This window comes from Lathamus discolor, chromosome 4 (assembly GCF_037157495.1).
Source record: "Lathamus discolor isolate bLatDis1 chromosome 4, bLatDis1.hap1, whole genome shotgun sequence".
NCBI classification, from domain to species: Eukaryota; Metazoa; Chordata; class Aves; order Psittaciformes; family Psittacidae; genus Lathamus; species Lathamus discolor.
The window spans coordinates 47,943,493-47,958,120 of record NC_088887.1 but is presented as its reverse complement, the minus strand read 5'-3'; the positions used below and the strand labels follow the sequence as shown (position 1 = coordinate 47,958,120).

The window sequence follows — 14,628 nt, the reverse complement described above, 5'->3', positions numbered from 1 at the left end:
ACAAACCATTTAATAGATCAATTTTTGACTAATTCTGTTTATCATCCTGAGGTTAGTTTTGGCAAGCAACATCTGTAACCTGCCACCATGAAAAATTATTTCCAACATGTTCTTCATTAAACTTTTCTACAGTATTCAGCTGTCACTGGAGGATTACGGCTTTCTGCTGAAGACCAAAAAACCCTGCAGTGAATATTGACTGTCAGTTGTTCTTCATTAAAATCTCTTGTTTGGATTTACATTTGTGTCTGTTTAGCAGCGCACTAATAGAAAATATCAGTTTCCTTGCTAGTTTGCTGAAAAGTATGCAACCCAAACTGACAACAGGAAAGGATAGATATTTTATTTTAAACATCATTTGAATGAAATCAGAACTGATGTTTCCCCTGTATTTCAGGGGATATTTTCATGTATCTTAATTGCAAAGTGCTCTCTGTTTTATTAGAAAAAGAGCCTAGTTTCAGCTTGAAAAAAAAAAAAAATCACATTAATATACAGTGCCTTTAATTCAGATGGATCTTGGAGACTTTTAATAGTATATTGCATAAAGTAGCCTGATCTCAGTATTGCATATCACTAAATGTAATCTGCCCATCAAGAGGCTATGTGCCATGACCCTGCAAAAGGTAAAACTGGGAAACAAAAAAATAATGCAGTATTCAGTCTAAGCTGCTGTGGAAATTTGAGCAGGCAGCATGTTCTGAGGAATTAAATTTGGATAAAGGCTAATCTGATACCTACCTCTAGGTTCACTGGAGACAGGGGCTGCTCCCATTAGCAGCTCTAAGCAGGGTCCTGGTGTAGTAGTACGAAATGCTGTCTGGAAGGAATGAACCCAAGACCCTCTCCTGTAAATGTACAAGAAACCTTTAAATGTAGGAGTAAATGCCTGTACCTGCAATTAATCTATAGGAATACCTGCAATTAATTGGGTAATGTTTTTGGCTACTTTTGTCAGCTTGTATCTTTTGCTCTTGGCTGTTAAGAAAGAGATTAGGATTTAATTGCACAAATAGCAGAGAAGAGCTTGCACCTACAACATATATTTCTGTTGTTGCCACCACAGAGCAGAATTAGAGAGGCAGTTTCAGGTTGTTTGGCTGTAAGTGTGCTTGAGAAACAGCACTGTGCTCTTGAAACATGGTGTACCCTTGATAAAATTTTTTTAGTCTGCTTGATCTGAATAAAATGTTCACGTTTCTGTATCAGAAGCAAGCAGAGCATTTATGGCATTCAGCAACCTTAATATTTTAAAGTTAGAAAAATATACGGAAAATTAACTCTCAGTATTTTTTTCAGGAAGGTGACAGCATCACAAATCAGTGTGAATGTTGCTATTGCTCAGTGTTTCTTCTTTCCAGCAGCCAGTGAGAGGAAACGCAGATCACTGTGAAGCTGTTGCTCCATGCCAGCAAGTGTGGGATGCCATAGCAGGAAAGCAGTCTTAAGAAACCTCACTCTAAGGTACACCCCTTGTACACCTAGGGATTTTGCGTGGTGTTTGTATGCCACAGCAGCTGCCATCCGAGCACTGTCTGTGGGTGAAGCAGGAGTTGAGCACCGTAATCCCCACAGGAGGGCGTGGGTGCAGGGGGATGTCCAGCTTTTGCAGACTCACTTATTTAGTACTGGCCTTTGTTTAACAAACATCTCCCATAATAAAACAGGGCTGTCTACCCAGTCTGAATTTCAGCTTGGTTGTGCCCCTTCTTCACTGCTTTTCCCCAGGTTGTTGAATTTGTGTGCCTGGTATGCACAATAAACCCCAGGCTGGTGGCTTTCCACATACCCGCCACAGTGGTGTTGTCCCCAGAGCTGTGGGGTCTGGTGTGCCTGGGCAGTTTGTGCCCATGGGGAGACAGCTGGGCCACAGCCGTCGTGTATGCTTCGTGTTCTGGGTCAAGCCTGATCGGTTTGTAGCTCTACACTGCCATGTCAGGCAGAAACAGTGCCACTGGTGGGGAAGGATCATGCAGGAGTGGGAGGTGCAAGCAGCAGAACAGAGTGAATTGGGAACATCCAGGGGCAAAGAGAAAGAACCTGCTTTGGAGTTTAGAAATGGTACTGATGCTCTGCCCAGCCCTCCCAAACCACTGCAGGTACTGTGGTGGGCTGTCCCAGCAGCACATCCATGCCACAAGCAGGCAGCCATGACTGAGACAGGCTGAGAGAGTTGGCTGGAGAAGGCTCTGGGGAAACCTTGGAGTAGCCTTCCAGTACCTAAAGGGACCTACAAAAAAGCTGGAGAGGGACTTTTTACAAGAGCATGTAGTGATAGGACAAGGAGTAATGGATAGGACAAGGAGCTGAAAGACAGGAGATACAGATCAGATACAAGGAAGAAATTCTTCACTACAAGGGTGGTGAGGCCCTGGCACAGGTTGCCTAGGGAAGTTGTGGCTGCCTCATTCCTGAAAGTGTTTGAGGCCAGGTTGGACAGGGCTTTGAACAACCAAGTCTAGTGTAAGGTGTCCCTGCCTGTGACAGGGGAGTTGGAACTGGATGACCTTTAAGATCCCTTCCACCCCAAACCATTCTGTGATTCTGTGCTCCCACAGCTCAGCAGGCATCCGCCTGTAGTGTCAGCTCCTGCCCCGGGACCCCAGTAGGCTGCTGTTGGAGGACCCTCTGGTGCAGTGGGACCCTACACTGGACAGTGCTGCTCCTTGTGGCAGTGGGGAGCCCTCTGCAACACTGGTGTCTGCATAGTGTCATCCACTGAGGTGTGGCTTCTTCTATTGCCCCAGATGTGGCATAGTTCTCATCAGAGGAGTTCCCTTTCACCTGCTTCTTCATCCCCGCCATGCTCCCATGTTAATCATGCTTCAGCACTGTCCATCTCAGTCACATGCCAAGAGCCCTGTGTTCCCATTGGAAAAGAAATAAGGCCAGCAATGGGCGAGGGTGGTAGTGTAAAAAAGAAATAATTAGAAAAAGCCAGAGTGACTTCAGGAAAAAAGATATTTAGAAGAAAGGGGATGGCAAATAACACCAGTTAATTGAAGCTGTCCTCATACAGAGAATCAATCTCGCTTTTCATCAAGCAGTAAGAGAAGAGAAAGCTGCTTGATGCATCTTGTGATCAAGGAATTAAGCCATGCATCTCTGAATCTTGTAGGAAGAGAAGGAAGGCAGAGCTCATTCACGCAAAACAGGAACCACATTCAGGGAAGAGTTTGTTTGAAGATAATTTTTGTTCATTAGTAAGAATTACCATTCTAAAACTTTCTTAGTAATTGTTCACATGACATTTTGCTGCTGTATGTGTGTATATGTATACATATATAAATAAATTAAAAAATTAGATTGTTTATGTTTGTGCGTGCTATTCGTTTATACACACCACATGGGAATAGTTTCTGTCATGTTTTTGTAGCTTGGGACATGATTTTCCAGAGAGCACGAAAGACTGGCACAGCTTTGCTGTCCTTCCGCGTGTCGGCAATGCACCTCACCAACTAGGAGATGTTGCTAATCTATGTGTATTTTCAGGGAAACAATATGGGGCTTCCCTTTACATCTGGGGAGAATGGCTTTCACTCTAACCTCAGTGCCCAGCTGAGGTTTGTTTGTGAACATCTGGGAGCTCCAGGGATGGGAGAATTTGTGCCTGTACTTAAAACCTGCTGATAGCTGTTGTTTGTTTAGCTGTTGTCTGAGCGTGTGAATGTGGAGCCATTTTCTTCATAGAGGTGGCTGAGTGAAGCTGTGAAGTGTATATATAGAAATTAAGCTTCAGTGCTGAGACCATGTTAATTTTCATAAAGGAAAATATTCTGCTCAAGCACTGCAATGAGGTATTTCTTCTGTGGTGTTTATGTTCCAGTGACAGTAATTGTCTGAACTGTTGTTATAAGGGCTATTATTAAGTACAGTTTTCTGTGAATATTATAGCTTGTGCAGTGGAATTGTTCTACTGGACAGTGTACTTAACAAGTTATAATTTCACTTGTTGTTAAAATCATATGTAGTATGAAAACCCGTAAGTTGTTTTACAATAGCAGTGTTGCCTAGCAGTGCTTCTGAAAAGTTTAACCACTACCTACCTGTCCCTGACATAACTAAGGACAGTGAGATCAAACAGCAATGTGCAGAGTTGAAACAAATATGTTTGTTAGAAATCATTAAATACAACAAGCATTTATCATGGTTTAAAGATTTTTTTTTTCTTTGTTTATGTAGAGGTGTTTACGTTCTCTGGGAAGAGTGAAATGCATTTAACCAACAGTGTGTCTCTTCTCTCTTAGATTACCGAACTTTGTGGAGCCAAGCGTGTGGGTTATTTTGGTCCCGCTCAGTTTTATATTGCTTTGAAGTTAATTGCAGCAGCTCAGTCAGGGTTCCCAGTACGGATTGAGAGCATTAAGAATGGTAAGTAGCAAATTTTGCTTGCAGCGCTCTGCACTTTTTTCTTACTTTCTTTAATGCTTGTCAGCTCCATGGTGGTAAACTTTTTCTTCTAACATATCTATGCGTAGAAGGTAATGTTATATTCTCTAAGTGATTGGTAGAAAATTTCAGTGAATTACATGTGTGGCAAAGCTGAGATGACATCCCCTTCTAGAAAAGAGTTACCAAAGGAGTGGAATGAATGACAGCTGATCAGTGCTAGGGATTCATTTTTCTCTCACCTTCAGCCTCTCTGATCTTGATAGCTGTCCAGAATGGGAGCTTATTGCTGAGTTGGGTGGAGGCTTGTTGTGGCGGATGTCGCCACGTCAGGGTTCCCCCTGTGCAGGGCAGCTTGCAACATTCATCATGCTTTAGCAAATAACCCTGCTTAAATAAATAGGTAATGGTGACAAAATCCTAATGCTTCCTATCAGTAGGTATGAAAATGTGTATTAGATGTAATTTAAAACAGCTTTGTTCTTCCCAGTGACTTGACAGCAGTATTAGATGTACTATTTTTGATGGAGAAAAATGCTTCTCAAAGAGGCTTATCAAATTCAAATGATGAGGAGAGAAAGCAAGTCCCTTTTAGCTGCAAAATCTTGATAGCAGCTAAATGGCAGAAATTCTGTTTTTAGCTTGGTGATGCATGCTCTGCCTTGCTGATGGATGCCTCGCCTTAGCAGGGCTCAGGCTTTAAAACACATGGCTTTTCACTTGAGCCTGAACAGGTTTGAACCTTTAGCTCCCATATGCCAGGCAGATATTTAAACCATGCCATGAGGCCGTACCCTGGGCAAGAGTGCTTACTACCATCCAGCTGAAGGCCATGATGCAACCAGCCACGAGACCAGAGAGGAGATAGGAAAGGCAGGACAACCATAGCCTCACAGTTGAGTCACTATTCACAGCACAGTTTCTGTTCTCCTGTCCCTGCTAAGGGCAATGAAATGTAAAATCCACCTATGTTACAAGGCACAGTGAAGGGATTCCCGGTCTGCCTCCATCTGAGGGGGAAGCCAAGCTGGCAAGCATGTGCAGACCTGTGTGAACTGAGCTCCTGGGGTGCAGGGCTCCCAACCAAGTGGAAGGGATTGGATGCAGGTGCCTGGCTGGAAGGGGGGTGTAAACCAGAGGTGAAGCAGGGTGGCTTGAATTTGTCTGTCAGTTTTTCTTACAGACAGTTTGTGCGCTCTCTCGGCACTGCTATCCTTGTTAAGCATGTTAATTTGAGCCTCACCCCCAAAATAACCCCTAACCCAACCCTAAAAACCACCACCAAATTCATGTAGAAACATCAACTAAGTGAGATTTACTTTGTTTTACACATATAGCAATGGTTTGGGTTGGAAAGGACCTTAAGATCATCAAGGTCCAACCCTACCACCATGGGCAGGGATACCTGACCCTAGACCATGTTGTCCCAGGCTCTGTCCAACCTGGCGTTGAACGCTGCCAGGGATGGAGCATTTACCACTTCTTTGGGCAACCTGTTCCAGTGACTCACCACCCTCACGGTAGAGAGCTTCTTCCTTTATATCTAACCTGAACCTTCCCTTAAACTTAAGTTTAAACCCATTACCCCTTGTCCTATTACTACAGTTCCTACTGAAGAGTCCCTCTCCAGCATCCTTGTAGGACTCCTTCAGATACTGGAAGGCTGCTATGAGATCTCCACTCAGCTTTCTCTTCCCCAGGCTGAGCAGCCCCTACTTTCTCAGCCTATCTTCATACGGGAGGTGTTCCAGCCCCTGATCATCCTTGTAGCCCTCCTCTGGACTTGTTCCAACAGCTACATGCCCTTCTTACATTGAGGACACCAGAAATGCACACAGTATTCTAAGTGGGGAGTGCAAATAATCTGCATACTTGAGTGAGGAAGGGTACTTGCAGTCCTTGCATTGATATCCTGCTTGCTTACTGTTACTGAAATGCTTCCAGTGCTAATTTCGTTTTCTCTTGAAATATACGAGTGCCTTTAGAGTGGGGTGAGTTACATGTACCAACCCAAATTGAGTTCTTTTTCTTCTTGGTAGTAGCTGTTAGGTGTAAATTATTACAGAAGTAACGTATGGCTTTGCTAGGTTTTGAGCATTCTGTTAATTTGAATTGTACTGATCTTTCAGGGTGACTGCGTGCAAAAGTAAAGGGTGTTTCTTCAAATTAATCATGAATTGTCTTAAGGGTGACAAAGTGTCCCCCTGCTGTTCTGCAGAGCAGATGCGACACGGGACCTTTCGACACTGTCATTTCACCAGGCCTTGGCATGATCTCTGAACCCTACCATTTTGAATTTGTTCCTTTTATGATGGCAGTGTTGAGGATACTGTGATCCTGACTGATTAATTCATCAGTCCCACGGTTTCTGTGGGAAACCATTCTTTTCATTACACACAACGTTTTGAAGACAGGAAATGAGTTTGCCGCTTGCTTTAATAATGTGCACAAGGCTTACTTCTTTCTCTGTGCATGGAGAGATTATATATTAAGCTAGTGAATGTAGCTTTGTGTAACATTCACATTTTTATTAAGATACAAAATAATCACAGGAGTTCCACACTTACAAATGTTACAAAATATAAATAGTAGTCTTTTACAGATAAACTTCATTGGTTTTACAAGACGATACTGCTTGAAGTACTTTTAATGTGCTGTAGTCTCAGCTGAATTTTTCTCTCTTTTAATGAAGAATTGCCCCTGCCACGGTTTATGGCGCTGAAAAATGACAGTGAAGCTCGTTACGGGACTCCAGCAGAACTCCATGGAGTTAAGTTTCAGGTTCCACATGCAGCTTTGGAAAAAAATTCCTACAAAAGAACAGATGAAGGGGACAAACAGGTAACAGGCTTGTCTCCTTCAGGCCAGTATGTCATTACACAGTCTCCTTCTGGGTCCAATGATTACACTCACATGGGCTTACTCAGTTTTGCAGTACTAGACAGGAGATGAACTCCTGTCATGCAAATAATCCCCGTTGGGCTCTGCTCTAGTTTTGATGCATCCCAGTTGCATCCCTGAAGGGAATTTCTCTATATGAGCTTGTATAAAGCTGCCAGTACTGTAATATTCTGTGTGAGTTCTTTCAGCATTGTCCTCCTACTTAGTCCAGCACTGTTTCTTGGAGAGGCCTAAGGGAGGAGCAGCAAATAGAAACCTGTCTGTGAAAGAGAACAAAACCAGGCAATTTCTCATGGCCAGTATGATATTTAGTAACTACAGAAATATTCAGCTGGAGAAGAGTTGTTGAATCATGAGCAACTATTTCTGGGTGGGATAAGACCACCAGGTTTTCTTCCATTCTATCCTTTTAGAGGAGTGGTCCAGAGTAAATCTGCTTTTCTTTGTCCTCAATGAAATATTGTCCCAGCATTCTTTGTTCTGAGTAGCCAATTTAATAAAGCTCTCTAAGGGAGGTTTGTATTACCTGTACCTAGTAGAGTTGAGAGCACTTAGGTACAAGCAGCTTCACAATGCAACCTCGATTTGCATAATCTTCCCCAGGCCTGACACCACCTTCTCTGGTACTGTATCAAGTAATGTTGTAAGTGCCTGATGGCAGGCACTTTATCTTCCTGTAATGTGCACACACATTTATCACACATTGTGCCAGTGTGAGTAACAGCATTCCCTGCCTGAGGTCAACCAACAGGAATGAGCTGATGACAAGATGGTGAGAATAACAGGATGAGGAAGAAGAGCATGTATGTTTATCTGGCTGCGTGTACTGACACTGAAGCGGAACGCTGTCTTCAAACCCTGGCTCCATCTAGGTTATCTTTGTTGTGCTATATTTTCCTTCTTACTCAGTAAAACTGTTTCAGGATCACATCCTCCTCCTAAACAATCTCTGTATGTCAAGGGAAAGAGAAAGCTTTAGGGTAGTTACCCAGTAACACCTACAAATCTACAGAGTGCCTAAAATACTGATTCAAGAGATTTATTTTGATTTTTAATAAGTTTTTATATGAAAAATCCTCTCCCACAAAGAATGCACTCACACTGTGTTATGTAAATTCAAAGATACCCACTCACATTAAGCCTTCTACGTGTACTTCTTAAGGCGTCTTTGGAAGCAAAATATCTTAAGCTGTTCATTGCAAAGCTTTTCTATGGCATTGCCATGCTTTACCTGTAGAAGGCTCAATACCAAAATCTGTCTTTTGCTTTCTCAGGAGCTTTTTCTTGGAAATAAAGGGCCTGAAAGAGCTGCAGTATTTGCGGCTTCTTTGTCCATCATGCTGTATGTGTTCGGATAACTGTGCAGGATTACTTGGTGGTTTTTTGGTCTCAGAATTGCTTTTTTTGTGTTGGTGTGTTTTAAAATAGGAGCCCAGATCTCCTCCAGTGTCTCCAATATGCTCACCTCCTGCTTCTCCATCTACTTACCAGAGAATACCCCTAAGTTATGGATATGGTAAATCAAGAAGTCGTCTGGAGCAGCAGCACGGAGGTAGGATAAAAATTGGGATGCACACATTGTTTACAATTTTTTTTTGGTTTTTTTTTCTTTCTCAGAAGCATCGAATTTCAAATGCAACTGACAATCAGCATAATGATTAAAAATTTAGCTAGACCTGTAGTTTGAAAAATTATTTAGTCAACTTTATTTTGATTGTTCAGTCCTGTCTTCCTGTTCACAATCTGGTAAATAAGTTAGATTTATATGTCATGGCTCACAGATAGCCTTGTCACAGATTAGTTATTCGCATCTATGTGCAATGTATTACAGTGGCAGGGTGTTTGTGAGTATTTTCAGAGTGCATGGTGCCTTTGGTTTTATTAGAAGGGAAGAAAATCTCCTGATTTCAGCAGCTACTATATTAGTTTTCAGAATGGCAGTGAACCTTCCTTTGCCAGGCAGGATAATAATCTCTCTAGTCTCTTTGGTTTTTTAACAGAAATAACACTAAAATATGAATATAAAACCAGTCCCACAATGTCACATAGGCAAAACAGTCAAAAATAAGGCTTCGTCCTTGATCTCGCTGCCATTAGAGTAGGCGGCAAAACATTCTGATTTTAGTAAGAAGGTAGTGGGCAGGAGCCAGTTTTATTAGTAACAGGAACTTCTAAAGCCTTAGTAACGTTCTTGTGCTCTCCTAATTGCAACATCTGGTGACCAAGATGCTGGCAATAGTAGGCATTTGTGTCTATCATCCTTCCCTCATTCTTCCTGCCTTCAGTTAGTGTGTTTGCAGTGAGTGGAGTGTGGTGCTAGTCCTTTTAGCTGTTGTCCTTGTTTACAAATGAGTGAAAATTCAGAGCTATTTCATTTTGAAACTCAGTACAACCATGATAAGACTGTGTTTGACACTGTCAAGTGGCCTTCATGTGAAAATCATACCAGTACTGAGTCACAGACACTCATTTGCCGATTAGGTAAACTGCTGTTTGTTCAGTGATGGGATTTTTCCTCACCCCACCTTTGGCATAACTGATCAAAACAGTGATGGTTGACTTCTGAAGTAAGCAATACTATTGAGGTGGTACATTTCATTTCTGCTCCAGTGAAGAAGACATGTAGCAAATAGCCTACGCCCTGAAGAGCTGGGCAGGAGGTGGCCATCAGGAGCAGCTGACTGTGCCACCTCAGCTCTTTTCTGGGACTCTGTTCCAGATTGGTCAGTGCTATGGGGGCATTTTGGGTGTTGGGGGTTTTATATTTGTTCCTCCTGTCTCCCCTTCTTCCCCCCTGAATTTGGTTGCAAACATAACTCATGGGGTCAGTGGCTGTGCAAAGTGAGTAGAGGCATCCAATCTAAGCTATCAATTTCTTCTAAAATTAATTATTAAACAGCTTGAATTTTTAAGGTGAAAAAATACTACAGCTATAGAACACTACAGTTATTTTCCAGAAAGAGAATTTCTCCTATATTCGAGAAAAGGAAGCTCTCCTATGCTAATCCCACCGGTGATACTTAAGCCAAATGTATCCTCAGTGGCAGTAAGTGGGTCACATTTTAGGGCCCATGCTGTGCTAAGTGCCAGGCTAGGTGACCTACTGGTTCTTCCTGGCCTTTAAGATGAGGACTCCTCCAGTTCTTTGAAGATCACTTGAAAGGATAGTTCTGGAAGCCACTGTGTTAGTGTATGCACAGGAGGTGCTGGTCGGCTGGTCTGCACTGCAGGTCTGACCATGAAACTGAGTGGTGCATCTTCAAGGGCAGCCCTTTGCACTGCAAACATGACTGTACTTTTTTCTTGATAGTTTTGGATGCTTTTCTTGCTAGCAAACACAGCAATGTGGCCTTGTGTTTAAATCTCCTCTCTAAGGGCACCTGTATGTTTGACAACTTCCTTCCCATATTTTTTTTTTTTCTGAAATTAGAAGTTGCTTGTACAGGAATAAAAATAGATGCCTTACGGGAATAAAAATAGATGCCAATACAGGATAAGAACACTTAGAAAAACAAGGGAGTTAGGGGTATAATTTTTAAGGTCTGGACCTATTTTAAGATTTCTTCATCTTGCTTTTCATTATGGGTCTTTTGAGCTCTGCCTGTAAGTTTTGGATAGGCTGGCAGCAGAAGTTCTGAGATCTGTAAGGGTCTGTGAGTGGGTTGCCTTTTTGTTTGCATGCTTGGCCTATTTTTAAAACACTGTTCATAAATGTGTTGTTATGCCACCACTTACTGTATTTTCTGCAGTGGAATGTGACTTATTATAGCAAGAAAAGAAGTAGTTGTTACTTTTATTTACAACTTTACTCCAAATAATGCAAAATATATTTTGATTTTCAATAGAAATTAGGGAAGGAGGAAATAAGAGTATATAAAAAATAGTGATTTACTAATGGGTAACATTGTCAAAGTATGTTTTTTGCAGCTCCATTGAATTATTTCTTCTTATTTGTAATGAATTCTTGTGCTATATATGGCTATAAGTATATAAAACATATAAACAGGCTATATAAATATATATTTCAACATGGTGAACAATGATTTTTGTTATCTAGTAATATATAACCGACAGTTTCTATCAGTAATGTCTGAAGAATGATGTAACATGAAAGACAAGTATGTGGCTGGAATATTGTTGCAGAAGACAAAATGGATTTTGATACTAGGTTCACAAGGTAGATTCTTGACCTTGTGGTATTTAATGATTTCCTTTACCCTAGTAGGATCTTTTTTATTATCCTTTTATTTTTATTTTATTTATGTACTTAATTTTTAAATGTCTGTAGTTCCTTATGAAGTCAGACACTCTACTCACCAGCAAGATGGACCATCATCAGGGAATTACGGAGCCAAGCCTTCACTCACCTGCTCAGCTCCAAATCGGGTAATGAGTTACATGTTTTTCTTTAGTAGTACTGCTAATAAAACAATAGAGAAAGAAAAAAAAGGGCAGAAAAATCCTCACATCAGAAGTAAGAAGTGTTCTTCATGGTGTTTTTAAAGTAGAGGCTGAAACATGCTTTTTTAGTATATGAAAAAGGAAATAAAAAGCGGATGAGGAAGGAGGAATTAAAATAAATAATCCAATTAATTAAATAGCTGAAGCTAAGTAGAAGTAGTATCAAAGAGCATAGATAGGAAAGCTATACTAAGAATCTTCAGTTAAAAAGTAAAAAATTAAAATTGAGGTTATCCTAGCAGAAGTAAAAGTTTTCATTTAAAACCTATGAGGTTTCACAGAGATCCTTGTTTGATTTAGAATGTTGTCTGTAACACATGCACAGAATTTATGGCCTAATATTCTGTGTATTGTTTTTTCACCCCAGTTAGTTAAATCACATTGCAGATAGAAGAAATGAATTTCTGATCATATTTTTGGTTTTATGAGATGGGTCTTATGTTTTCCTGCTTTTTGCAAAAGCAGATCTTTCCAGTTCCTGCATACCTGCTGTGCATTTATTATGTGAACAGGTAGTTTACCCTAAGGATTAGCTTTTCCTAAATAAGTAAGACTCAGAGACTCTGTGCCTTTCCCCAAGTGCTTAGCACTCAACACCCATATTAAAATGTCACTTGAGCCTCAGGAAAAGATGTATAGGTAGTGTCGCATAATTTGTGCTAACTTGAAAGGAAAGTGAGTGCATTAGTGTAGCGCTTTGAAATGAAAATTAGTTTAAGGCTTTATGATGTTGCCTGTTTTGGGGATATTTTGATGTATTTCAGAACAAGTGTTTTGTGTTGGATTCTTAGGAAGTGGTCAGGTATGTCAGAGAAAGGGTTTCGGAGCTGGTTGGAGTCAGGCCGTTGTTAATTCTTGCCCTTCCTCTTTAAAAGCATCGTCAGCCAGGCCTGTATCTTGACTATTAAGTCATTCCACTTTAACAAAGATAGTAACTGTACCAGCAGCCCTCTTCTAGACATCACCACTCAACTACCAAACATACAGACCCCCCTTAGACAACTCAATCAGAAAACAAAGACATAAATGGATAAAATGTCCTTTTCATCCAGAATATTCATCTTCCTGAAGTAGGATTTTTTTACCTAAACCGTAGGAAGTGACAGAGGGTTGAGGAGATCTCAAGAGTTTTGCATGTCTTCCTGGCTCGGTTTAGTGTGTTCTTGAGTTACTTGGGGCATGTAGAAGGTCCAGAAGCAGTGTAGCTCTGTAATAACTAAATATATAGTTTCTTAGCAAAGCTAAGTTGTCATGCACTGTGCTGCATAAATACAGCTTTAGGTCCTTTACTGTTTCCATCCGTTTCAGGTGTACAGTGTGCATTTCAGGGTTGTAATGCATGGCAGCCAAAATGAACCCCTAAAATGAATCTAAAGGTAATAAATTTTGACATGGACTTTGCTTTTTTGCAGTCAGCAGTTATAAGATTTCTTTTTTTCTTTTAGCTTGGGTCATGTAAAACTTCCGTTAATTGTCTGGGTAAAGATGCCTAACATTAGCCTTAGCTTTACTGGAAAAGAAGTGAGGCAGTAATCTGTGTGTCTGTTTCTGTGTCACATCTTTTAAAAATACATATTTTAAATGTAAGTCACTCCCTAACAGAACAGAGTGAGTGTAGCTTCTTGAGGTGCCCAGTGCCCTTCTATCCCACCACTGGTGGCTGGTACCAGTGTCCCTCCCTTCAGTCTCTTTCAGCAGAGCGGGAGCAGCAGGACAGCAACACCCACTATTCAGATGACCCTTGGAGGATAACAGAGGAGCAGCGAGACTACTATATCAACCAATTCAGGTCCCTGCAGCCTGACCTGAACTCCTTTGTTTCAGGTAATTTCTACCAAACAGCATGCATGTCAAACAGAGGGACCAGGCTGAGAAGTGAGAAGTGTTAAGTAGATAATTCTTTTTTTTCTGTCTGGAGTGAGTTTATGAGAAAAAATTAGTTGTGGCAGACAGCTCAAAGAGCAAACCAATACTGTGGCTATTACGTTTTTTCTTAAATATCCTAATTTTAGCAAAAATTGTATCTAAAGGAGAAGTGTTGGCAATTCAGCAGAAATGAAAGTGAACTCTCTATTTCATCCACTGTATTTCTGGATCACATCTGCAGTGTATACTGAGCTGAAAAGCTTAGGGTATATACTGAGCTAAGGGCTGTGCTTGTTTTCCCAGCAGAAATGTGGCACTGTTCATGGGGTGAAAGTGAAGCATGCAGTTAACTGTCACATGTGGCCAAGTCTGAATGTTTATGGCTCTGCAGACTGAGATTTTGATCTTTAGGTGATTAGAAGCAAATCCTGGATAGCACGCGTGTGCTAAAATTATTGTTAACAGCATGAGATTACCTTTCCATCCTGAATAGGAGGATCAGGGTGCTCATGAGAGTCACTGTGGGTATAGGCAGTACCTTTTCATGCTTTGGTTTGGTAAGGAAGACATCACAGTTTGTAAACTGAGGCATTTTTACAGAGCCCTGCTGGATTACTAGGGTTCAGGAGGCTTGGATCCAGCCAAAAATTTAAATAACTTGCTGCTGACAGGAATCAGTGCATCACCAGTTCTTTGACTCAGTTAAGACTCCTTCATATAATCTTCTTGAAAGAGAAAATGATTGTCCAACAACATTGTATTTCCTTACAGACTTATTATGTGTCTGGAACTGTGTATGCATGTATATATATATGCATATACAGCCTCTCAGGTAGTTGTGCATTTTTCTTTATGGTGAGGAAGATTCTCAGGCAGGCCTTGCCTATCTGAATTTACTGTTTATAAATGGTAAATTTGAGCTTCCACAGCATCCTACAATAATTAAGTTGTAGGAATCCTTGCTACAGCATGTTATGGACACTAGAGGTTTGTTCAGGTTCAGGAAGTTAC

General features: G+C 41.1%; 1 protein-coding gene across 2 annotated transcripts in view; it reads left to right on the top strand.

Annotated features, from left to right (window-relative positions):
* Positions 1–14,628, top strand: part of REPS2 (RALBP1 associated Eps domain containing 2) — a 98,194-nt gene that overhangs the window by 31,736 nt on the left and 51,830 nt on the right. For both annotated transcript variants that reach the window (XM_065677383.1, XM_065677382.1), the window contains exons 2-6: positions 4,248–4,371; positions 7,082–7,230; positions 8,719–8,842; positions 11,579–11,676; positions 13,437–13,575. In XM_065677383.1, the coding sequence (XP_065533455.1) occupies positions 4,248–4,371; positions 7,082–7,230; positions 8,719–8,842; positions 11,579–11,676; positions 13,437–13,575 (634 nt within the window). The remainder of the gene's footprint in view (positions 1–4,247; positions 4,372–7,081; positions 7,231–8,718; positions 8,843–11,578; positions 11,677–13,436; positions 13,576–14,628) is intronic.